General features: G+C 48.1%; 1 protein-coding gene across 1 annotated transcript in view; it reads right to left on the bottom strand.

Moving 5' to 3' along the window:
* STIM2 (stromal interaction molecule 2) overlaps nucleotides 1-27,215 on the bottom strand; it is a 904,595-nt gene that overhangs the window by 236,496 nt on the left and 640,884 nt on the right. Inside the window, exon 4 of the mRNA XM_069631845.1 lies at nucleotides 13,967-14,078. Within this exon, the coding sequence (XP_069487946.1) occupies nucleotides 13,967-14,078 (112 nt within the window). The remainder of the gene's footprint in view (nucleotides 1-13,966; nucleotides 14,079-27,215) is intronic.

Raw genomic sequence — 27,215 nt, forward strand, 5'->3', positions numbered from 1 at the left:
GATCTCGGTCACCAGGCCTAAGTCCCACCCACCTTCTTAGCCCTGCTTCTTCATTTCTGCTCTTAACTCTTAGATGAAGGGTGTCTCTTGCACGGGCAGCCCAAGCCAAGGTGGCAGCCCAAGCCAAGGTGGCAGCCCAAGCCAAGGTGGCAGCCCAAGTCAAGGGGGCAGCTCAAGTCAAGGGGGCAGCTCAAGTCAAGGGGGCAGCTCAAGTCAAGGGGGCAGCTCAAGTCAAGGGGGCAGCTCAAGTCAAGGGGGCAGCTCAAGTCAAGGGGGCAGCCCAAGTCAAGGGGGAAATTCCTGTTTGGCCCGGGAGGACCCAGGGCTCGAACACCTGCTCAGACCACAGGTAAACACAAGCTGACATGTGTTTCCTCCCTCCACCCCCCACCATCATCAGGCACCAACAACAACATTGTCCCTCCTCTAAGGCATGGACCATACAATGCAGCAACCTCACCCACATCAGCCCCAAGCCCATCAGCAACCCCTCACTGTCCACTAAACGGCAGCTGATGCTAGCCAATGTCAGCTCAGCTATCACCCATGCAAGAGACATCGCCGACCTCATCACCACACATGACCTTGACGCCATCTTCATCACTGAAACCTGGCTGACACCCACCTTCACTCACATCCTAGACGTCCTTGTCCCCAACCGCTACAGCATCCAACCCAGAGACCGACCAAACAAGTCAGGCAGAGGCCTCGCAGTGCACTAGACCTTGTGGCCCTGCTCCAGACTTGACGTCGACAACATTGGCTCCTTTCAAGTCCTCTCCTGCCACTTCCCGTTCTCCCTGAGGGACACGTTCACTTTCCCTCTCATCTACAGACCACCCAAACCCAACACTGCCTTCATCAGAGACTTCACCAACTTGGTCACCACCATGTGCCTCACACATGCCAAAATCATCATCTTGGGCAACTTCAACCTCCCAAGGAACAAGGCCCATTAACTGAAGGATGCTCTCCTCAGTGTTCTCAACACCCTCAGCCTCACACAGCACACAAAAGACACAACAGAATCCCCAATGGGGATCAGCAACCTTGTCCTATGCTGGTTCAAGTCCTACATTGCCAACTACCACCAGTTTGTTCAGATCAACACCTCTTGATCCCCAATGCTACCAGTCACCTGTGGAGTCCTGCAGGGTTCCATCCTCTTCCCAGTGATCTTCAATTATACATGGAGCCACTGGGAGCCCTCATAGCTACACACAACATCCACCAATTCACCGATGACACACAGGTATACCTCAAGAACGACTCCTTCATGGACATCCATAGGCTCAAAACCTGCCTATCGTTGATGGAGTCTTGGATGTCCAGTACATACTTGAAGCTCAACCCCTCCAAGACCGAATTCCTACTTCTCACCAACAACACTGAACACCCAGAAATACAGTTCTGGCTATTAACCATGAACTCAGAGATTCACACATGAGCTCACGCCCTGCGTCAAGTCCCCCAGGTTCCACATCGACAAACACCTCTCCTTAAAAACACGCATAGCTAAGAAAATGTAGACCGCTTGGTATCAGCTCTCCCTCCTGCGAAAAGTCAAGCCCATCCTCACTCTGGACAGCTTTAGCTCCACTGTTCAAGTACTGGTCCTACCCCACCTGGATCGGGGCAATGCACTCCTCAAAGGCCTCCTGTCATGCGCCCTGTGCCCCTGATAAGTGTCCTACACACGGCCAAACGCCTCATCAAGGGTTTAGGCAGATACGACCATATCACCCCGGCCCTCATTGACCTTCACTGGCTTGCACTGCAAGAACCTATCATCTTCAAGTCTTGCAGCATCATCTACCTTGCAGAGAAAAGCAGCATCTACGGCAGACAGAGCACCACCAGAAGCAGGCACACGTGCAGACTTAAAACCTGCCAAAAAAAAAAGGAAAACAAGCCTTCTCTCCCTACATCCCAAGACTATGGAATCTTCTCCCAATCAGCATCTAACCCACCCAGATGTTTCTACAGTTCAGAAAATAACTCAAGACCCACCTCTTCAAGGAATCTCTCCACCTTAACACGTAGGCCATCACATTCCACAGCATGCCACTTTACTCGCTAGACGCCCCCCACCCCTGTCCTCCACACCACCCAGGACAGCTGTAACGCTCCTCTGTGCCCCTCTGTATCTCACCCCCCCGCTGTCTATCTCCAGCCAAAGCCACATAATAGGGAGCTTTATGAACGAAAGGCAGCCCTACTTGATGCCTCTCACAAGACCTCTCCTTTCCCAAGTCCCCTTCAAGAGTGAGTGGCTGTGCTTCACTCGATCAAGTGGCGATATATGTTCAACATACTAACCAGGATAGGCTTCAGGAAAGCTGGGCCAACCTCCTCTACAATAAACCTGTAGAGAGGGTGAATGTGAATGGTGCCCTCCCAGATAGCTTTGCACTAGAAAGGGGAACTAGACAGGGCTGCCCCCCGTCACCCATAATATTTGGCTTGAGGGACTAATACTCTACGTCGATTACATTTTACTACATCTAACAAACCCGGGGGATTCTATTCCAAAGGCAATGAAGATGGTAGAGGAGTTAGTAAAATATGCGATTCTAAAAGATAAATTGTGATAAATCGATGCACCACCCAATCACATGAGGGGCTGGGGGGGGGGCGCCAGTTACAGGGGGACATTGCACCCACCATTGCAAATGGTGGACGCAGGCTTCACATACCTAGGACTATTCATGCATAAAGACGATAACCTTTTTAGTAACCTGAACCTAATCCCCCACCATTAAATGCTTCAAGACTGAAACCAAGCACTGGCAAACGTTCCCACTTCTACTCCTGGAAAGAGTGGCACTGTACAAAATGGTACTCCCCTGACTGTTCTATACAGTCCAGCACACCCCAAGGACGTTGAAAGCTGAGGACTTTGACAAGGTAAATAAAAGTCTACAGGAATTCCTCTGACAAAATAAGATGCCACGGGTGAGACTTGAGACGCTGTATAACTCCCAATTGTAAGGTAGAATTGGACTCCCAAATCCAAATCTTATTTATTTTAACATTTACAGAAGCACACATGGGCATTTAGGCACTAGTAACAGTGTTACAAATATAGTTAGAGAGTGGGTAAATGATTAAGAGGCATGGAGAAATGAGTTTGAAGAGATGGGTTTTGAGTTTCTTACTGAACATGGTGTAAAATGGTTCATTTCTGCAGGTGGCGGGGAGGTTATTCCACTGGGTGGCAGTGGGAAGCTGGATCCACCCACCTTATTACGGTTGACAGTGCCTGTATGCTGATTTTTGGGCTCTCGCTGGGGTGCGTATCTTGAGTTTTGTGCAAGGCATGAGGAGGCATTGTTCGATAGGTAGTGGTAGGCGATGGAAAGGATCTTGAAATTGATTCTGCCTTTGACCGGGAGCAAGTGTGCAGACCTTCTGGCCTCCGAGATCTGTTCATGCTTGCCTACGCCCATTGTTGCCTGGAGGGCATTGTTTTATATAATTTATAGTTTGTTCCAATCTTTTTCTGACGTGCCAAACATTTGTGCCTAACAGTAGTCTAGTTTGGAGCCGATGAGGGCTCATGCGACAGAAAGCCGATTCTTGGAGGAAAGGAATGGATTGCTAGCATTGATGAACTTTGTGGCGTAGCCAGACGATAAGGCAATATAGTTAATCTGTCGTGACAAGTGGAGTGATGAGTCAAGGTAAATGGCCAGTGTTTTACCAACGTGGCGACATGGATTTTGTGGTCATCAATGATGAAGGCCTTGATTTTGTGGGCCAATTTGGCAAGGTGGGCCGATCAGGAGTAGCTCTGTTTTCTCGCCATTGAGACAGAGGATGTGTGAGGCCATCAAGATTAGATAGAATCATAGATGGTATTCACTTTGAGAGGATCCTGTATGTGGTCACCAGTGAGGGGGATGAGAATTTGGGTGTCATAAGCATAATTAGTGTACGAGATGCCTAATGAGTCAAGGTGGGCGAAGAAAGGTTTAGTATAAACATTATACAGTGTGGGCGAGACACAGGAGCCTTGGGGCACACCGCAAGAGATTGGTGTGGGGCTAGCAACAGCGTCGACCAACAAAAACCTGAGATGTTCTGTTAGCTAGGAGGACGCAATCCATTTGGCAGCGTCTGAGAAAAAATATGCTGAGGAGGTGGCAAATCATCTGGTGGTCAAAAAGGTCAAAGGCTGCTGAGAGGTCAGGGAGTAGGAGGTGGGAGAGGTTTAGCCAGTCATTTCCATCGTCCAGTTGATTCTTAAGGTCCAGAATGGTGGTTTCCGCCCTTTGTCTTGGGTGGAAACCCGATTGCCACGAGCCCAGAATGTGGTGGGATTCGAGGAAGAGCTGAATTTGAAGGTAAGCGACTTGGTCGATTATTTTCAAGAAGAAGGGGACAGTGGTTACGGGACGGCAGTTGGTTGGGATCACTGGGTTGAGGGTGGGCTTTTTGAGCAGCAGGGAGATCCAAGATTCTTGGAATTAATGATGGCAGCAATGAGTGGAAGCAGGAGTTCTGTTCATTCCTTTACAATGGAGGCCGGGCAGGTGTCACCTTTATATCGTGAGGGTTTGAGACCTTTGATGATGATGGAGAGATCAGATGCGCAAACTGTTTGGAAGTGGAAGAGAGGGAAGCTCTTAGGTGCAGCGTGCTGGAAGACAGAAGGTGAAGTGGCTAGTTTGTATGCTTGTTTTGATTTTATTTTGACTTGCAGTTGTCGGATTTATCCCGTGAAATGATCATGGATGTTACTGCACCAGGAGAGGTCCTTCAGGACAGAGGGGAGAGATGGGTGTAAAGACTGGAGGGGGGTGTCTGTACTTCTGCTCTCTATATGATAGAGGAGAGGCACAGAGGACCCCAGCAAAGATTCTCTATTATTGGTAACATAGTCGAGCAATCAAGGCCTAGCTTCTCAGGAGGTGATGCAGTCTTGTTCTTAAGTAGAATGTAGTCCCCAAGCACCCACAAAGGAATGTCCGCACACTGTATCGGTTAAAACAGTCTTTATATAATTAATATTCAAGGTTATGTACACTATCACAATAACTCACTTTGTGCTCCGAGAATCAACAATGGTAAATATATACAGTTCTACAGTGGTACCACAAATATTATTAGATCTCATTAAAGTGCATCAACTATACTTTCAAAATGTCACACAGATCAATAAAGAGGAAACCAGCAGTAGAGAGAAGAAGGAAAGCAAGATGGTTGAACAATTGGCAGAATACTGGTCGCTACCTTTATTCCCCCACCTGGGCAACCTGTAGAGTAAAGATACAAGCCCAGTTCATATATTGTTCCCAATAGACTTCCCAATAGTTCTGCATCCCTAAAGTACCTGGCATTGTAGCGTTCCTCGGCGGTGCATCTACGGCCCTTCTTGAGTGCCCTCCCTTTAAAGCAGGACTCACCGGTCGCCTAATGTCCGACGGAGGACAGGGTGAGCTACGATGGTGAGATGGCAGCTTCGTTCCTAGCGGTGCTCGTTGATGGGGCAGCGTAAACGTCCTGCAAGGAAGAGGCCTGCGGGGCACCTCGGTGTCGATAGTTCTGGACCGCAAAGAGTTGAAAGAACTGTAGCCCAACAAGGAGGTCGAGTCGTCGGCGTCTCTGTGGTCGATGGTCAGGCCTTCTCCAGCAGGATACAGAGGTGACGATGCGGACGAGAGCGTCCTTGGACCAAAATGAAGTTCTTGGGCAAAACGGGAGCACGGCGGCTTCAGTCGGCGATGGCGGTCGGCGACAGTGGCGGACAACAGTCCGGCCGCTTCTCTTTGGGATTCCGCGGCAGTCCCCGTCTCGGGTCGACAGCCTGTCAAAGGTATGTCTACCAGGGAGCTTTGGCAAAGATTAGCTGGTGCACGATGGTCCTTCGTAGCTCGGGAAGAGGGCGCCTTACCAGGTCCTCTCTCGGTCAGTCCTTGTAGACACAGCAGCTTTCAGATTGTGAAGGAGAGCAACAGCAATTCTTCTCGTCCAGCAGGGCTTCAAGGTCAAGCTTCAGTTACTCCAGTTACTCGTCGTAGTGGACTTCAGCTTCTGAGCACGAATTCTAGCAGTGAGAGGGCCCCCAGATACACTAGTGGGTCTCCCATTCATTCTGCTGGGTCACACTCAGGCAACCAATCAGTCAGAAGGGCATTCATGCAGGCAGGCAGCCAATCAGGTGCATAGTGCATTCAGGCCATTCACTTCTCTCCAGACACTCACAACAAGTTATGTGTATTGGGACAAGTACCCAGCCATTCAACACTCCACACTGCATTCATACCAGTTTCGGGCAGGGCTGTCTCAGTCATTGTGTCAAACACCAGATACTAGACATCCACAACACAGAATGCGCATTCGTCACACACTCCATTCACCCAGGTCCCACCCACAGAGTGTACCCACAACATACAGTCACTGGGAAGGCTCCAGCCAGTATGGCCTGGCATTCACAACAACACCATATATGGAACTTCCACCCAACAGCCGGTCAGAGGGAAGGGACAGTTAGGGCTTCCCAGGACTTTGGGAAAACAAGGTAATAGGCAATAGAAAGCAAGAGGCAACAGGGGCCATCTTGTTTCCTATCAGGAATCAACTGATTCCAATGGCAGGGCATGGGGATCCCAAAATGGAGGATACTCAGGGCATCTGTCAAATTCAGCATGGAGCTACCACCAGCCCATATCCTGCTCTGTGGGCCACACACAGGTGCCCAGAAACATACACAGGGTTGTACCCCCACCCATGGGTGCCATAAGGGTATCCCATGGGTCTGTACACCAAACCAAAAGAGAGCTGCACCGCCAGGTGTCCCACATGAACTCCTGTGCGGAAAACACGACAGAACAGGATAAAAAGCAGTAAAGGACAGGAATACGGAGGCCCTGTCTCCTCCAATGCATTTCCAGCATCAAAATGGGGGTCTCTAATTCACAGAGAATGGTGAACAGTTCAGAAGAGCAGGAGGATGTGTTGATTCATTTGGTATATGAGGCAGCTTTGGTGGCATGAATCGAATGTCTGTAGTGCAAAGAGATTTTGGAGAGGTGGCCTTTGTTTGCTGTGGTAGGGTCTTTATGCCAGGAAACTTCAGCTGCCCTTTAATTGACTCGTATGGCCCGGACATCAGGGGCGAACCACGTGTTGTGTGTAGTGAGTTTTTTGCTTTCCGGATTTTTAGAACGGCCAAGGAGTCAACTGCTTTATCTAGCATAGAAATGTAATGGTCAACCGGGACAGAGGTGTTCTAGAGAGGGGGAATGGAATGGCAGAGTAAACAGAGGATACATGCACTGGTCAGGTTACGGGAACTACAGACAGCAATGGTGAATGGGGGCGTGGGGGCGATGCCTGTTTCGGCACCTGATTGCCTGCATTTGTGGGGGATGGTGAAGGTGATGGTGTGGTGATCTGACTAACGGCACAGAAGATTAGAGACAACAGTGATGTTACTCTCTCATGGTCCAGAAGCCAGTCTAAGATGCAGCCTTGGGAGTGTGTTTGAATCATGATACATTGAGTACAGCCAATGCTGTTGTGGATTTGGAGAGGGCAGTGGCCTCATTGGGCTTCCTAACTTGCCATAGTGAACAATTGGAAATACCTTAAAGGCAAACACTCGGTAGTTGACACAGAACTACAGCTACTAGGGGGGGGGGGGAGGGACTGGTGGGAAAAACTCCTGCACCAAGGGGTAACTCAACTGGTGATCCCTAAGGTTACAAAGGTACCGGGCACGGAATATTCTTAAGATGGGACAAGCGACTGACGCGTACATCACCACTTTGGGCAAATGCCAAGATCAAGGGAATACACCACTTGGATTGGGTGAGGGAATGGGGAAATAAAGGCATCACAACAGTGGGGGACGGGAAACAGACCCAGAATATAGAATTATGCCAGCACCTGGGGGAATAATATAGGGACCACTATAAATCCTTACAAATAATACATGCACTGGGGGCCACACACCAGGGGGAGGGAAGAACTCCCACAAGCTTCCCCACTGGAGAGAAGTATTAGATGGGCAGATCGATTCCAAACTAGTATCAACCCTCGATAAGGCATCACCTTGCCAATCCCCCAGAAAGCTGGATGAGTTTAAAGCATAGGAGGGAAAGAGATTGAGGGGAAATGGATAATGAAGAATGGAGGGGTGCCCTAAACACACCCCAGATAGTTGGCTATGGCAGCAACATTGAAAATGATACAATTGAATTATCTGTACAGATCTATTAATCCACGGGAATAGCTGAAAACAATTGGAAGGGGGGGAATGGCATCTGCCCCAAATGAAGTACAGATGAAGGTTCATTTTCTCCATATGGTATGGGGCACCCCAAAAATACAGAGGTTCTGGGAAAATAGTGGTCAAAGAATTGGCGGGGGTCCTAGAGAAGCCAAAAAGAACTCAGCTTAGATGCATGTGACCAGGGATTTGGATGACATAGGTATCACAAACATTTCTAAATATACCTTTCATTCTTTCATTATAGCAAAAAGGGCATAGCTATGCACTGCATGAAAGCAGACTCCTCTCCTCCTCTCCCGAGCCTAGCCAGGTGAAGATCCGCCATGGATACCATCAAGAGGTAGGATCAAATGGTGTACAGGAATAGGGGATGTCAGTGAAAGTATGAAAGGATGTGGGAGGGATGAGAATGATAGGGTGCGGGGGGATCAGGGAAGGGATCATGAGGAAAAGGGTGTTGATGAAAAGCAGAGAGCGGTAGAGAAAAGAAAAGTAGGGAGCACTGGATAACCAAGGGAGGGGAGAGTGGGAAAAGGACATTTTGTAGGAACAATGTCTGTTACTGTCATGCCATATAATAATAAGTTACTGGATGCTGTTTTGCCATATGACTAAAAAAGCAAATAAAAATCTCTCGCTTTAAAAGGCTACTATCCTGGTCCAACGGAAATCAGGGCATCTCCCCTTGCGGAACCTTATTTAAACATGGCTCCCTGCAGCCAACAAGCTTGGAATGGACTTTGATTCTATGGTGGGCTGAGCATGTAAGTACGGCGTGTTATAAAAGAACAATTATAATAGTTAGCAGGTAATCTGCCTCCTCCCTTTCGGTACAGGGAAAGTGAAAGCAGCACGGATCTCAAAGGCTTATGGGGATTTTGGTTCTAGGACTGCTGCATGGGAATAGCCACGGAATGAGAACTGCCACAGAGTGCATTATGGGATATGTAGTTTGTGAAATTAAATAAGGAAATACCAAAGTCTTGCAAACGAAAACCAAAATGCAAGAATATGAATATGCATTGTCCAAAGAGGATTATGGCAATGAATAAGTCCCAAATATTCTACAATGGGTGCCAATTGGTGCTCCAGTGGCCCAGTCTTGACAGTGGGTTTTGTAAGACCACACCTCATATCTCCAACGGAATATATTTGCTGACGTTTTTGATGATTGAAAGGAGGGGGGTTAGGGATAGTGAGATGCACATCTTGAAAAATCTCTGCTTGTCTGAGGAAGGAATACAATTTACTGATCAATGTTTCCTCAAACCAATGCACTTGGTTAGGCTTGTGCAAGAAACTATGTCAACTGTAACCAACTAAAAGAGGGTTAGTGGGGCAAGGAGCGCTGCTATTGTAGATGCATCACCCACCACTTGGTTAGTGGCAGGTGCTGCGTGACATACAGTTCTGAGGTCAGAAAGGTAGGTTGGCACTGGTGAAGGATTTTATTGATCTACATGCGGATGGAGATGGCAAAACTACTTGTCTTTAAATTATTGTTCCAAGGGATGCTATAGGAGCGATTTTTTTGATTTGTGTGGGAGTCGTTGATGTAGCAGTGCACTGCTTAAAATAGAACTTAGTTGCAATTGATGGATGTATTTATATATTTTTTCATTTATAGAGCGCACTAATCCCAGGGGCATCAAGCGCTGGTTGCAGAGTTTACAAGTTGCAAAGTTAGAATAGCAGTACGGGTAGATCAAACAAACAGTTCAGGCAAAGGTGATGTAATTTGATTTATTGATGGTGTAGAAGTTGGCTTTAGTTAATAAAGTACCTTTTCTACGTTGGTTATGGAGCTCCCAGAGCCAGGTGAGGTCTAATGAGGAATGGGATTTGCAGTCTTGTCACTTATTTACTATTTGAAATTTTTTGAGCCTACAAGTGCGCCGGGGCACGGATGGCTGGCGATTTGCTAGACTGAATTATTTTAAAGGCGGTCCATGCTATTCACATCCATAGTGGGTTGGTGATCATTGTCAAGTGCGATGGAGTTCTACTAATCCTATTTTCAGATGGCGTCAATTTTTATCTCCCTCATCTGATCACACTGTATGATGCTGATCACTTGACCTGCCTGTGCCAAGCATTAGTCTGGGTGATCCCGTTCACTTCTGAAGTGAGTTAACTATCGCTGTGAACACCACCAAAAGTCCATGTGAGAATTCTTCTTTCGCCACCTCTTCACATTTCACCTCATACCATACTGTTCGTCCCACCACACATAACTAAGCTAAATACATTGCTGTGCAGAGCAGCACCACTTAACTGCCTCAGTTATTCTGCCACTCACACTTTATTGGTAAGACCACTCACCACCTGCTTTGCAAAATCGTATCCTAAACAGTGTTCATCACCCCGACGATAGCGTATTGGTATGTGGCCAACTTTCCTCCGATGTTGGCGTCAGTCAGGAACGACCTCTGTACATGGAACGCACTTAAGGTCTCCTGGGTAAGCAGGCTAGCCGCGGTTAAATGCTTATTCTTCTCTGGCTTACCGGTATCGGACCCGCAGAGATTTTCCAAAGAACTCTGCAAAGTTGTGAGTCATTTTGTTTGGGCTGGCAAGAAACCCAGAATCAACCATTCTCAACTAACATCCCTGAGAGGGGGAATGAGGAATGGGATTCCCAAATATCCAACTGTACTGCGAGGCGGCACAGATCTGAAAAATGAGGGAATGGATTATCGGGGAAGAGGGGAAGCTGTGGGTGGGTATGGACAGGGCTGTGGTGAAACATGACCTGAAGGTGGGGGAGTTGCTTCAGCGTATATTTGTATTTATTTTCATTTGTAATGTGCCTATACACAAGTGTTTTGCGAGGCGCAGCAAGACAGGGGGGGGGGGGGTGGGAAGGTAGGGAGTATTAGCAATCCTAATGGGCCTTACAACATTCAGATCATGCGAGCGCAGTAACAAGAACTGCATGAAGGGGGTGGGGCTATAGGGGAGTGCAGGATGGATGGGAGGGCCCATGAGAAAAGAGTGCTCGGGAGGCCAGGTGGACAGGGCCAGGGGGAGGCAGATAGTGAGGGAGTCTACAAATAAGTGCATGCTAAGAGGCTGGAATGGCTCCAAGGGCTGAAGCCAACCAGCCAAAAAAAGGCAGGGGGGCAAAGAGAGCAAAGTGCAAGAAGGGGGCGTGGTCAATGAGGACCAAGTGCAGAGTTAGACTGGGTAGGGCCTGGTACTCTGTATGACTCTGAACGAACCAGGGCATCAGTCTCAGACTGAGGGGAGATTAGCAGGGGAGAGGGAGGGAGAAAAGGAAAGTCTTGAGGAGCTTCTGGATTTAAGAAGATCCGGCTCAAGTCTGAGAGCGGCAGGGAGGCCATTCAAGATGGAGGCACCTGCGTAGGAAAGAGATCTACCCCCCCCCACTCTCTGCCTCGAGAAACACCTGATTTGCAGACAGAGCTAGAAGAGGGCTCTATTGGGGATGGATTTAGGGAGAGAGTTGGATATAACATGGTCCCAGGCTCCAGTAAGCCCTGTGGATTATGTCGAGGGTCTTGAATTTGATTCTCGCAGTAACATGGATCCAGTAGAGAGATTTAAGGGCTGAAGAGATGTGGTCCCTGGGCTTGAGGCCAAGGATAAGTCTTGCAGCACTATAATGGATTAGTTGAAGGGGGCAAAGGTAAGAGTTAGGAAGATTGAGGAAGGGGCTGTTGCAATAGTCCAGCGTGGAGAGAACCTGAGCTCTGGAGACATTGAGTTTTTGGGGGAAGGTGAGGAAAGGGAGAATGCCTCTGAGGAGGTGTAGATGAAAGTGAACTTCTTGGCGAAGTCCAAAATGTGAAGGGAGAAGGAGAAAGAGGAGTCGGAATTAAGACACCAAGGTTCTTTGCTTCACATGAGCGTCTGGAGAGGGGGCCCAAAGAGGGTGGTCAGAGTGGGCGGGAAGGAGGAAACAGGGGTCCCAATGAGAAGGAACTCTATCTTACTTGCATTAAGGCAGAGATCATTAGTGGTTCACAATACCTGGGTAGTGGACAGGCAGTCCGGAATGAGAGAGGAGAAAGGAGGTAGAGAAGGGTAGCTTGAAAGAGAGCTGTGTGCCATCAGCATAACACTGAAAATTAAGAGAGAACGTGGAGATCAGATAGGCCACAGCATATGTACCTCAGTGCAATAACGAAACTCATAGCAGACACGTGGGACAGACTCTCCAGGAAATATGACATTACCTCCTTCCCCTCCACCTTGATGCCCATTTTTAACAACCCAGTATTTTCTCTGGGAACCGATCCAGGGGCTTTCCATAAATGGCGTTCGGGGGGTGCCATAGGATTAGAGATATGGTTCAGGGGTCTGAAATTAAATCATTTATGGATTGCAAATAGGATTTCAGGGTAGACGAAAAGGAACGGTTGCAGTATTTCCAAAATAGACACTAACCTTTTTCAAAGAATTCCTTACAACACAACATGGTACCAGGGGACTCATCTTAGGCCTATATAGGACGTTGAATGAGTCAGTCCCCTGAGAATCTTGGTCATATATGGAGCAACGGGAGGGCACCTTCAGGAGGGAGATACCCAAGGATGGGTGGCACAAGCTTTGGAGACTAATTCCCAAGACAGTCAATTCCCCGCAACTGCAGGAGATATGGTATAAAATGTTATTCCGTTGGCACTACACTCCCCGTAAACTCCACAGGATTTACCCTGGAGCATCGGAGGTCTACTGGAGAGTGTGTGGGGGAGTGGGTTCTTGGTCCCACATTTGGTGGATCTGTCCCAAACTTGAGTCCTTCTGGAAGGAGGTACAGGAGGCCTAGCCCAGGTATTCGGGGAGGAAACAAGGGTGCCAACAGTTGGGTTGAGTGTCCCTGGGAAAGCCAGCATAATTCTGACTCTCTCTGCTATGCTGCTTATTGCCCAATGCTGGAAGGGATCTGAAATGCCATCCCTTCAAAACTGACTCAGGAAGGGCTTGGAATTTGTCGCTCTGAAATGAGCATCATATGCAATGATTAATGAGACTCCTAGATTCAACATGGATTGGAAGGAGTTCCTTGACTTTAAGGAGGATTACAGAATCCAGTGGTGGCCCCAAAGGCTGAAACTATTGGGAGTTGGTTTGAACTGTGATTATAGGAAATTCTTGCCTTGCGTGCGTGATCCGACTAATGACCTTGACGGGATTGTGAGTGGGGGGCGAAGGGGGGTTCAGTTTTCATTTATGGTTGTATTTCATGTCTTGAAAACCATTAAATAGATGTTACAAAAATCGTATCCTAAACACACACAATGGCCCTTGTATGTTAATTAGTACCAAGAGGAGTGCTACCAGCCAATCAAGAGAATAGGAACAGAGCTTGAATCACCGGCACTAACGCTATTAGCACCCTGGTTTGAAAGCGCCCTGCTAATAATAGCGTTAATTGCTGCATTCTCCGGCTGGTGCATCAATTCAAGATACATACATCATTGCTGATACATGCACTCCTGACATTAGTGAAGTGATCCTGAAAGCTATCATGCATGATAGGCTGGAGTAGAACTGTTTTCAAATTGAATAATCCAGTCAAAGAAATGTTCATGTACCTCCTACAAATAAGTAGAATTACTCACAAAACCATTTTTCACCATTGAGGACTTTCATAAATGAGCTATATCCCTGGGGTCCTACTCCTAAATTGAAGCAAGGAAGATGGATCTATGTATGCCAAGAAAATTGCTTAATATGTTTTACATTTACAAAGAAACTCACCTGGGGAGAGTTGTTCCTTTGACATTATTTTCTCTAAACGATGTGTCGTATTGGGGGAGTTCCACAAATTCATGAAGCCACTGCAAAGTCTCATCCATAGTCCAGTTGTGAACTTCAAAAAACAAACAAGGTTTATTAGCTTACACCAGTTAATTAATTACAATGTTAATACAGCTCTTCAAAACAAAAACACGACTGGTTGCCCTTGTGAAAATGTTATCCAAGTTCAAGACCCAGCTGATAGGTTAGAGTATGCATCCATCAAAAGATGCAAAATGATCAGCTAAAAAGCTCAGTCACTGAGCATGTTTGTCCTAATCGTTCGTAAAGTTGTGAAATCTATCAAGTATCTTGGGTACCTAAATGTCTTCATCCAACCTCTGTCATTAGACAATGGTTATACCAATCTGTGTTCAATCATGTAGTTCTAATCATATAGCACTTACACTCTTCTCCATCTTTGGCGCATTGTGAGTACTTATGAATATACAAATCTTACAATGGGCTGGGTTATCTTTTTCAATCGTGAGGTAACAAATTGGTGGGGGCTTCTCATAGATACCATTTTCCACAGAGATAGTAAAATGTGACATTTATATCAATGGTTGTGTCCATTCCAGTTTATATGCCACTTTTGCACACCACAACAGAATATAGGGACACTGTTCTTTGAGACAGTAATAAAAGAAATCTAAGTATATAAGTAATTGTAGTATGTGAACTATCAACAATGAAGCTAATACTTCATCTTTGGTTTTGGAGTAATATCGAATAGAAAAGAGCATTGCTCTAGTTGCCTGTTGTCGCTTGGAACGCCAAGGCAGAATGTATACTTGCTGGTCATAGTTTTACATTTACATCGTTATGCCTTATATCCATTACATAATAGCTTCATTGCATGTTTGTCATATGAATGTTTTTAGTGATAACATTAGCCTAGTAACTGTGGTTGCTATTTCTAATACTGCCTATATAATAGGAGTCTGATTAGATCATGGTGGTGTTAGGTGCCTGCAACAAAGGTACCAGTGCATTCCCATGAAGTGGTAAACTTGCACTTATGGAGATCGTTAAGCTTGTTTGTACAAGCTCCTCATCACAGGGGGTTTTGGCATTTTGAAACTTTTGCTCTAGGTTTTTAGACCCCCATCACCAGGAAGTAACGAAAAACACATTAAAGGTACTTCAGAGGGCAGTGTCCATATAATGAAACGTTGGTACATCTAAATTATGCTACCAGGTAGGGATAATGCTTGCTTCGTGTCTGCAATAGAATCAAAATAGTCCATCTCCATTTAAAGGCAAGACTGACTCAAGAAGAGCAGTATGCTAATTTAAAGCCTACCCAGTGGTAACCAATCTTGCTGAATTGGTTTAAGATCAAATTAAATACAGTATCAATTGATCAACTGGGAACCTTTAGAATACCCTTAAAATGTCCTCTCCGAGCACCAACCATGAAAGCTTCCAAAATCCATGATCCCAATTTCCCCGCCCCAGGATACATGGAGAAAACAAACCTTCACCTGCACATGCTGGGCTAAAAAACAGCCTCGCGGCTTCCTTATGAGAATGAGAAACGTATGATATCCCGCCCACCTACTACCTGCTCTAGCAGCCTCTTAGACTTTGAGACCTTCCTTTGAGCACAACATTCATATAGTGTGACAATGCATTCAACGGTACACAAGAACAATCCAATGAGTTTCCATTTTTCTTACCAAACCTTCACCCTCCCCCCCAAAGACATGGAATTTGGCTCACTGTCACCCAAACACCTTTCACTAACAGACTTCTCTTTTTTACAGCACTTCCCTGGCTGCCTAGAAGTTTCACTTTGCTCCCATTGGTTACCACAGTCAGATGAATGCCTAGGCTAGTCTCTGTTTGAGCTATTCCGTTGTGAGCCAGGACTTCCCCCTGAATGTTTTGATAAGCACCTTTAACACTGGTTATCTTTTTAGCCTACATCTTTGTCATGCAGTCTCTGTGGTTGTTTGTTCTCTGCATTACCCCTTCATTTGTTAAGTCAGTGGGCCAACAAGTTTAGAGGAATGATCCTAGGTCTCCCCGATTCTTGGGCTGTCTCTTGCTAGTCCCTGCTGTGCCGGAGCTGCCCTGTTTCCTTGTAGCTAAGCTGTGGTCTGTGGGATAGCTGTTGGGTCTCCCATTCAGCTGCTCAATGGGGACGCCTAATCCACTTCTATTTGAGCTACTGGTTTTGTCCTCTTCTAGGACAGGTCTTGCTCGTTCGGCTTAGGTATATCGTGGCCTTTGTAGTCTTGAGAACCACTTGGTCAGGACAGAAGCAAATAGGAACTGGGTCACAGAAAGGAGCACCAGTGTGTATACACTGCTCAAGGCATAATGGGGAGTCAGGGACAGAGATCTACCCACATCACCTATGGGTAGACATGGCTTGTTTGTTGCATGATATGCCGCCTACCCATTGTAGAGAGTGGCCCCTAGTCCCCCACCCATACGCTCTTACCCATAACCCAATCACAATATACACCTTAGTAGCATGTAGGTAATAGAGTGTTCCTTAATTGACTCCAACCACAAGATCATGACCCGCAAGGATTGCAGACAGGTTTGTGTCCACACCATAGTACACTATGCCTTCAATAAAACCATAAGACTGAAAACATTGACAAGAGTTGCCAAAGAAATACTCTACCACAACTGACAATTGCCTGCCAGTCAATGTCAGCAATCTCGGGTCGGTTGTGCAAACATCTTTGAAGTGACTATAAAAGCTACTGCCGCCACTTTTGGTTACACTGTACAGATCAACGTCATATTAGCTGCCATGGACTAGGTTTTTGATTAGGAGGGTCACAACGACAAGGAATTATAACTACGTCAGGCCGACTCTTCCCATCCCCCTTACAAGGCCACAAATGGAGCAGAACAAATGTGGGTAATAGTACTGATTATTAACACATTCAATCAAGCATTCGGAAATCAAGAAGGACTGGTATACACCACATAAAAATCTTATTTTATTAGGAATATTGCAGATAGTGAGCCATTATACATAACACGCTATGGGCCAAACCTGCTAAGCTTAGCTGAGGGGCATATCAATCTGATCAAAACACGTTCTTTAAAAAAAAATAAAAATAAAAAAAAAAGATTCAAATCAATGCTTTATTGAACCACAAGTCAGATGCAAACACATCTTTTGATGTGATGTCATTGATAGTGTGGGTTTAGCTTCCCATCCCCTCATCTTCAGAATTAGTCGATTCTGGACTATGTAGACACATTCATCAATATTTGGGGTGTTGGACAAATTTTTCAGCTCTAAAGATGAAGCTCTGTATGTTTCTCACCCTCTGGCAGAACAATTAAATAGAATAAATTAAAATACACTACCTAGTCCTCATCTGCACTAACGCTTCATGACAAGACTACAAAATGCCCTTTGGAAGGCAAAGTGCATATCTTGTGTAGAAGATCAAGTTGCCCTTTCCAGACACATTGCTTTATGCAGAACCAAGATACTTCTTTTCTTTTACCTTGTACTATTGATAAAGCAATGGGAGAAGCAGTAAGTGCTATTTAAATTGATTCACTGCTTTAAAAACCTGATGCCAATTAATTCCACGATCAAACCTAGCACAGCATTATGCACCAAACTGGCCTCAGTTTTGGAACATAAAATACTTACAAAATATGATGCTATCAAGAATACGATGATTGGAACAACCTTGATGTATCAATCATGGCTACCACCATGAACCAGAATATAATCACTGTTTGTCTTTGGGGCCCCATGCCGAAATAAATCTATTCTGCCATCCGGTTCCTACAAATCCTTGGCCACATCTTCCTAAAGTTGTTCAAATTAGAATAAACCTCATCAATGCCTTTTTGTGCCATGGCTTGGTACCCCTTAAGTTAAAAATGCACTACTCATCCCATGACTTAAAAAGCTGTGCCTCTATCCAGGTGACCCTAACAATCTCTTTTTTCTAACCTTCCCTAACTGGGAAAACTACTGGAGAGGGTACTATAGCAACGGTAGCCTAGACTTTTGTTTAAGAGAAGCATCTGCTTAATGCAAGTCAACTTTCAGCCAGGTAGGAGCACAGAATCAGTTATGACAACACTTTTAGATGAGTTAAAACTGATCAGAGACAAAGGAGTGGTGGAGTTATGGTGCTGTTGGATCTTTCCAGTACCTTGGACACCATAAGCATTAGAGGCTATGCTCTATGTTGAATTGATTCCTTCCTAAGAGACCACCGGCACGGGTCTCATTGACTTGCTTTTTCGTAAAGCAGATTTTACCACTATATGGACCTTCACATTAGGATGATGCTCCATGGAAGCCAACTCAGTAAACGTCTGGGAGCGGTGGCTGATCCAGAGCTCTCACTGGACCAACAAATTAACCAGGTAGCGACATGAGGGTTCTACCATCTTCAGATGATACAACTCTTTCCTTACCTTAAATAATCTCATAGGACCCAGCCAAAAATTGAGATATTTCGGTCACACCTGAACAGCTTGCATGCAACCTAGCTGGGTAACACAGAGATTAGATTAAAAGTGATTTCAATGACTGCATACCTCAAAAGCTGAGCTGCTAATGAACACTCCTTTCAGAGAACACCCCAGCCAATGTACTGGGGTGTTCTCTGATAGGAGTGTTCATTAGCAACTACTATTGAAATGCCTTAATGAGGACAGAGGTTGCAATCTAAGCTGGCAGCAGAGATGGATAGGCTGTTTGAAACAATATGTTGGACACCGCCTTGGGGTAATGACTGAGTACATGAACTATCATCTGTATAAACGTTTAAATTTGTGGGATTGGCAGAACAACTATTTACATTTGGAGAGCCTAAAAGAATATGAGTTTGTGTCACATGTTCTGTTTTCATTTTTTTTTTAAAAGAGGTCTCGAGGCGATTCTTGCTCTTACGCATTAACCACCTATCTACTCTAGAGGCTATGGGGCCGGAGAGGTCAATACCAAAGTTAGATATTGTAGGTTGTGTGAGAATCATTCTGAGCCAGAAACAGCGAAACACATTACAGGTTGCCCCAGCATGGCCACTAGTTACATAAAAGATTAGGAACAAGTTACTTACCTGTAACTGTTGTTCTCCAGCATGGGTCCGGCATGGATTCACATGCTCATGAATATTCCCCGTCGTCAGGCTGGGAATCCTCGGTAAGAAAAAAAATCAGTATCAGTTTCGTTTCTGATCTGTCTTTCCTAGTAGTAACCAATCACTGATCTCTGGGTCATACTGCCCACAGCCAATGACTGCCCTCTCCCTAAGCCCCGCCTCCGGCAGCCATCCTCAGATTTGCTAGCACGTAAAGTGGCAGTATGACCAAGTGAAGAGCCGCAGAGGGGTAGGCGGGAGGGTTCGCATGTGAATCCATGCCGGACCCCATGCTGGAGAAGGAACAAGTTACTTACCTGTAACTGTTGTTACAGGTAATGAATATAAGATTACATAGCAGTACACACATGCACAACCACGGGAGGTGGCAAAAGGCTCAACATTAAGCAATACATAAACTCAACATTAAGCAACTCTTACCTCCTCACCAGGCCCTTCAGGCGAACAGCACAGCTTGGCCGACCCTGGACTCCTCCCTGGAATCCTGATCGACACAGTAGAATTTTGTGAAGGTGTGCGTCGACCTCCTCGTAGCAGCCCTGCAGATGTCCAGCAGGGGCACATCAGACAAGAACGCCTTGGTAGCAGCGATCGCTCTGGTCGAATGGGCTCTCGGACGGCCGGGCAGCGGTCGGTTTGCCAACCGGTGACAGTGCATGATACAGCCGGAGAGCCATCTGGAAATTGAAGCCTCCGAGAGAGCATTCCCTTGATTCACAGGTCCAAAGTTCACAAAAAGCTGTGACGTCTTCCGAAAACGCTTTGTGCGGTCCACGTAGAACTTCAGCGCTCTAGCTACATCCAGCGAGTGCAAAGTCCTCTCGGCCGGCGACGAAGGCGACGGGAAGAAAACTGGTAACACCAAGGGCTCGTTCAGGTGGAAGTCCGACTGCACCTTGGGCATGAAGGAGGGATGCGTCCTGAGCACCACCCTCGTGTCGTGAAAATTCAAGTATGGAGGCTTGCAAGATAGGGCCTGAACCTCTCCCACGCGCCGTGCGGAGGTGATGGCCACAAGAAAAGCTGTTTTCCACGATAGGAACTTCAACAGTGCCGTATGCATAGGCTCGAAAGGGGCCCCAATGAGCCTAGTCAGCACCACGTTGACCACCCACGCTGGGGCTGGGGCCTTCACTGGCGGGAACAAGCGGAATAGTCCCTTCATAAATTCCTTCACCAGGCGATGAGACCACAAGGACACCCTTCCTGGTGTATCTGGAGATGGCAGCCAGATGTATCTTGAAGGAGGCGTGAGCTAGTCCAGCCTTGGCCAACGACAGTAGGTACGGCAGTACTTGAGGGGCCGTAATCCGTAGAGGGTTAATCTTCTGTGCCCGGCACCAGACAGAGAACCTCTTCCATTTGTGTCTGTAACACTTGAGAGTTGAGGACGCCCTGGCCTTTGCAAGAACCTCTCTGCAGTCGGCCGGTATATCGTATCCTCCAAACTCTAGTGATGCAGGAGCCAGGCCTGCAAGTTCAGCGACTTCGGGTCGTGATGAAGAATGGCGCCTCCTTCTCTGGAGAGAAGATCCGCGTCCACGGGCAGTTTGACTGGTGGGGACGCCGATAAGTCCAGAAGGTCTGGGAACCAGATCTGTCTCGGCCACGCCGGTGCGCTGAGGATCATCCTGTACCGGGAACTCTTGAGCTGGTTGACGAGCCGGAGTAGCAGTGGCAACGGCGGGAAAGCATGGATGAACAGGTTGTCCCAGGGGAACGAGAAAGCATTGCCCATGCTCCTCGGTTGGGGGAACCTGCTGACGAACCTCTGGCACTTGGAGTTTGTCGCCGTCGCAAAGAGATCGACCTGGGATCTGCCCCAAAGCCTGAAGAGTCGATCCATTTGATCCTGGCGTAGCTCCCACTCGTGGAATGAGCACAGCTCCCAGCTGAGTGAGTCGGCGATGGTGTTCTTTATCCCTGCCAGATGAAAAGGTACCAGAAACATCCCCTGGTCGACGGCCCAGCGCCACAGATCCTGGGCTTCCTTGGACAGGGCTGGGGATCTGGTTCCAACCTTCTTCCTGATGTAGAACATCTTGGTGGTGTTGTCGGTGAAGATCCTCACCACCTTGCCCTTGAGGGACGGAAGAAAGGACCTGAGGGCCCAAAACACTGCGCGGAGCTCCAAAATGTTGATATGAAGCTGTTTTTCCTTCGGGAGCCAAAGGCCTCTCGCGTGGAGATCTCTGGTATGCGCTCCCCATCCTTCCAGGGAGGCATCCGTCATCACCGTTACCTGGTGAGCTGGGGTCTGAAAGTCTGCACCCTCCGTCAGATGAGTGCGGGTGCCCCACCACCGGATCGCTCGTCAGAAGGTCTCGTTGAGTGGTATCCTGTCCTCGAAGCTGCCCGTCGCCTGGATCCAGCGTGCGTCGAGGAACTCTTGCAGTGGACGCATTCGACGTCTGCACAGGCGTACCAGATAGATGCAGGAGGACATCATCCCGAGAAGGGATTTGATGGATCTTACCCTGGCTACGTCCATGGCTAGCAGGCGTTGCACCTTGCCCAGGATGGCTTTTGTCGGATGGCGAGGCCAGCCGTGCCACTGTGTCGAGCTTGGCTCCCAGAAACAGGGCGACCTGTGAAGGGACCAGGTGGGATTTGGGGAAGTTGATGGAGAACCCCACGTCCGTGAGTAGCTGGACGGTCTTCGCTGTGTGTTCTACGGCGAGCTCCCTTGTCCTTGCTCGGATGAGCCAGTTGTCCAGGTAGGGATAGACGTGGATCCCTTGTAGGCGGTAGCCACGCCACCACCGGTGCTAGGCACTTGGTGAATACCCTGGGTGCCGACTTTAATCCGAACATGAGGGCCTTGAACTGGTAGTGCCGTCCTTGGACCACGAACCTGAGGAACTTCCGGTGTCCTTTTAGAATGGGGATGTGGAAGTAGGCATCCTCCAGGTCCAACGACGACAGGAAATCGTCCTCCTCCAGCTGTCCCAGCACGTGCTGGAGGGTGACCATCCAGAGCTTCTGAGCCTTGATGTACTTGTTCAGTCGCCGCAGGTCCAGGATGGGACGCCAACCTCCTGTCTTCTTCTTTACGAGAAAGTATCTTGAGTAGACCCCGTAGCCCCGAAGTCTCTTTGGGACGAGTTCGATGGCACCTTTCTTGAGCATCGCCCTTACCTCCAGCAGCAGCTGGGGTACGTGGTTTTTCTTCCTGGCCACGGGTGGCACGCGAGGGCACTTCTTTAGAAACTCCAGGGCATGCTCCTGGGCCAGGGTTTCCAGCACCCAACGGTCGGTGGAGATGGACTCCCACACGCTGACGAACTTCGCCAGCTGGCCTCGCACAGGGGTGCTTCAGTGGGGGCCCGATGCCACGGTCGGCTCAGTCCTGTTTCGAGGCCGCCTTGCTGCCTTGACCTCCCTGGCGGGCGACAACGGCAGGAACCTCCAGACTTGCCCCGTCCTCTATAGGCCTCCTGCGACGAGGAACGGGCCGCTTGACGGTAGGTAGGGGAGCCGCTGCCGGAACCTTTGGAGGCCCCTTGCTTGCTTGCCTCCGGTGTTCCGAAAGGACGGCCGTCGTTGCTGGAGAACTCCCAGGGCCCGGGCTGTCTCCGTGTCCATTTTGATGGCTTGCAGGGACTCATCAACTGTCTTCCCAAACAGGTTGTTCCCGTCGAAGGGCATACCCAACACTTTGGCTTGTACGTCCTGGCGGAAATTCGTCGCCTTAAGCCATCCGTGCCGTCTGAGGCAAACACTGTTGCCCAACTGGCAGAAACCGGTGTCAGCGATGTCCGTCGCCACCGTTATGGCGTGTTCCGACGCCACCTCGCCTTCTTGCAAGATTTCCAGGGCTTCTGCCCTCTTGTCGTCCGCCAGGAAGTCCAGCAAGGGAGCGGTTTTATACCAAAGTTCCCTGTCGTAACGGGCAACGATAGCCAGGGCGTTGGCCGTCTTAATCGTCGTCGCCACCGACGTGATGACTCGTCCCATCGCGTCAAGCTTCTTTCCCTCTCCGTCCGGCGGTGAAGTCGATGTCGATGCCCCCCCGCCTTCTTCCTGGCAGCCGCCGAGACGACTGAATCCGGGGGTTGGCTGTGCTCTAAGGCATAGAGGGGCCACGTCGGGGACCCAGTACTTCTTTTGGTATCGGTCCCTTTTTGCCAGAGTCATGGACAGGTTCTTGAGGAGGAAGAGCCCCTCGTCCCAGATGTCATCCAGTAGAGGTACTGCGAGGACTGTCTTCCTCTTGGTCTCTCGACGTTTATAGAGGAACCCCTCCTTCTTTTCTTCAGGGCAGAGCTGGAAAAGCTTGGATGCCCTGGAGATCATCACATGGAAGGATCCAATCTCATCGGGCGGGGAAGCCCGGGGGGGGGCGACGGGAGGTCCACCCCGTCGTCGCCGCCGTCGTCCGTGCCAGTCGTGGCCGTGTCCGTGCCATCCCCGCGGACCGTGGACGGGAAGGAGGGTTGAGCAGGCCTCGAGGGCTGGAAGGGTGTAGGAGGATGTGTTCTTCTCCTCTTGGGAGGTGGACTTCCCGACGGGCCTGTCCCTGGCTCCTCCGTCGGGCCTGGCTGTGGCCCCTCCGTCAGGGGTAAAGGCAATCTAGTCTCTAGTCCTTATTTCAGAGCATAAGGATTGAATTGCCATCAAAATGGCCGCCGAGTTGTCCTGCGGCATTGGCTGCGACGGACGCGACGGTTGGTCTGGGGTCCCGTCGGCGCCGCTGTCGCTTTCGTCGTCCCCCTTGTCGGGATGCCTCTTGACGGGCTGGTCCTCCTCCCTGCCCGCGTCGTGGCTCTCAGGGACTTCGACAAGTTCCTCCTCGGAGGCTGTGTCTGAATCCACGACGGCCGCTGGCTCCCCCTTCTATCTCCACAGGGGCTTCAAGGGGGTTCTTTCGATGGGCTTGAAAGATGCCTCCCTCCGAGGTGGCAGGGAGACTCTGGGCCCCGAGGTCGCTACCACAGGTGTAACCTCCGCAGGCTGCGCCAGGGTTGCCGCGACCTTCTCGATAGAGGCCTTGGCTGGGTGAATCAAGGCCTTAGTCACCGACTGTGTGCTTGTGGCCTTCACCTTGGGGGAGGGCTCCCTGCCTCGCTCCTCATCAGCCGAAATCTTCGAGATCGACCCGGGCCTCTCCAGAAGCTTGGCCGGGTTCTCGGATTTCCTCTTACCCGAGCCAGAGCGTTGGCTCGTGGTCGATGGCGCCGGGGAGGATGCGCCCTGCCTGGCAGCGGAGGAGCCTGACCGTTCGGCGCTTCTGGTGGCCGCGGACTTGCGGTGCTTAGCCTTCTGTTGGGCCCCCGTCGCCGGGGCTCCCTCACAGGACTTAGAAGACCGCTCGGATTTCTTCTTTTTCTTCTCACCTGACGGGCTCTTTCCCTCCAGCCAGTTGGCGAGACGAAGATGGCGGTCCCTCATGGTCCGCTCCAACATGTTCCCGCAAAACGCAGTCCTCCTCCACATGCGTTTTGTCCTCGTGAAGACAATAGGCATAAGGAATGCTCGTCTTCCTTGAACACGTTCTGCAGCTGGCATCCAGGGCAGGCCCTGAACAGCTTCCCAGGCGTCGAGCTCCCTTTCTCCTGGGCCATGTCCGGGGTAGGCCTCAGAAACTTCTGGAATCCTCCAAAAGCGTTGTTCGACGAAATCTTCACCCTTGAGAGGCGTAGAAACTTCCGAAACGGGTCCCCGTTGATCGGATGTAAAGACGGTGGACCTTGAGGCTCAATTTAACTGAAAAATTAGAAATTCTCGGTGAAAAAGCACGAAAACGCAGCAAAAGCTCGAGAGCTATAGCACGAGGACTCCCAACACTTGAACGTGCGGTAAAAATCGGAGGATGGCTGCCGGGGGCGGGGTTTAGGGAGAGGGCAGTCATTGGCTGTGGGCAGTATGATCCAGAGATCAGTTATTGGTTACTACTAGGAAAGACAGATCAGAAACGAAACTGATACTGATTTTTTTCTTACCGAGGATTCCCAGCCTGACGACGGGGAATATTCATGAGCATGTGAATCCATGCCAGACCCCATGCTGGAGAATGGTATATACGTACACAGCATGGATCACATTATGGACAGAGTTTTGGCATCAATGTGTTAATACTCTCAATCCAAGATTACAGATGGCTCTTTTCAGAGTTTGGAATGACGGCGACAAAATTATGAACTCAGACCTGTCATCTGGCTTACTCGATAGAAGGATTGCAAACAAAGTGAAGAAAGCAATAGATATGACCATGAACTGTCACCAGAACAATAGGATTTCAGATGAGTGCGATTGCAATCAAATGAGATGACGCTCAATGGTTTGGAATATACTACAAGATCGGTCGGCCCAGCTACTTGCCTTTATGAACGGCGTATAAGAGGATGGGACTATATAGCTGTGGTGCAATACCCAGAGTTGTAGAGTGATTAGAAATGAAATGTAAATATGATTTCTGAAACCAATGGGCATATTGGGAATTCTGAACTCTGACGTTGCTGATCGAATGGCTTCTTAATTTTGGCCAATTATGGTTGAATTTGGGGCTTTATCTCCCCATCAGTTATGATATGTGTCGAGATAGGATGTAACAAATTGGAAATGGAGTTTGATTGTATCATTTTAATTTTCTTTCTAATTTATCTTATGTCCAATTTTATTCATTTATTTATGAGAAAGTTCATTTTAGTTGATTTCACTTGAATTAATGTGTAAAGTTTTATTTGCATATAAAACTATATCACATCAAATTAAATAAAATAAACATATAGAAAGTGCAATAATATTAAGATGAAGTGCTTGTGCATATCATTTACAATTAACATAAAAAAACAGAAATATGACGTTACAAATAGGGTAGACCAGGTGATACCAATTTGAGCAAACAAATACTGCTGTTCATACACTACAACAACAATTTATTCTGCTAGTGTTTATTTCTAAATTGCAAGTTCCCTATCCATCGGTGAACTAGCGGCAAATCTCTATCCATACGAGCACTAGCAGTGAATCCTGCAAACTGGAAAAGAAACCGGCAGTCATAAGGAAAGCTAAGAAGCACCCACATATAGAGAGCCGCCCACCATGCCGAACAAATTATACTTACTGCAGTGACTGAGAAAGGCAGAGCGGAGTCAACACAACATTTTCCCAGAGTGAAAACTCGAATTCCATGCCAGAAGGGGCTCATCAAGTTTCGCCACATGAAATCCCACTGCAGGCAGAAAGTGCTATTGTACCAGTGGAGGGGAGGGGGAAAGAAAGGAACAGGAAGGGAAGGGGATTGAAGATTGGCCCAGAAACAGCAGAGCGAGGGGTGTTCAGGTGAGGTTAGGAGGCGAGAAGGTGGAGGAATGAAAAAGTAAAGGAAGGACAGTGGTGCAGAGCATTGAGGAGATTGTGGCAGAGATTATTACAGATTAAATGTTGGTAGTGACAAGAGTGGTACCAGATAGCGAGAGTGAGGGCGTGACTGATTGGTTGGTTAGCTGAGTGAAACGGGACTAGGTGTCAAGTGAGATTGTGAGTGAATGAGAGGGGAGTGGAGAGAGAGCGGCTTGCTGCGAGAAAAGAATAGAGGGGAGCAGGAGAGAGACAGTGTGTGAACATCAGAGGGACGAGGAGAGAAGGGGAGGCAGAAAAAACGAGAAATGGCGAGACAGACAAGAGTAGAACATACTAGAGAGCAGGAATGCAAACATTAAGGAAAGTAATGGGACAAAGTATGTGAAAAGAGGAGCTAAGTACCTGTTAAGGCACAATTTGGCCTACGGGAGCTTTATGATAGGGAAGTTCTAATTGGAACACTGAAGAGATAAGTCTATGGTCTAAAGCATAGTCCGTTAATAGACAGTAGGTGTGACCTATTGTTAGTAACCACTGTGGGGTTAGAAACACCTGGGATATGGAGGTAGGAGCCCATGGGAAGACGAGAGAGTGACGATCCTTAGTGTGCCACGAAATCTGGTACATTACAGTCTGAATTTCTTGTTTTGTTTCACAATAAAAAAAAATTGTTGAATCACATTACAGAGTCTGGGCATTTGTAAGACCATTGTTTATGCATGGAATATGCTTATTGAATTAAAATTCAAGTGGAATCTCCTCTCCAATTTTGTTGTAGCATAAGTCATTTTCTGTGG

Source organism: Ambystoma mexicanum, chromosome 6q, assembly GCF_040938575.1.
Source record: "Ambystoma mexicanum isolate Mex_15411 chromosome 6q, UKY_AmexF1_1, whole genome shotgun sequence".
Classification (NCBI taxonomy): domain Eukaryota; kingdom Metazoa; phylum Chordata; class Amphibia; order Caudata; family Ambystomatidae; genus Ambystoma; species Ambystoma mexicanum.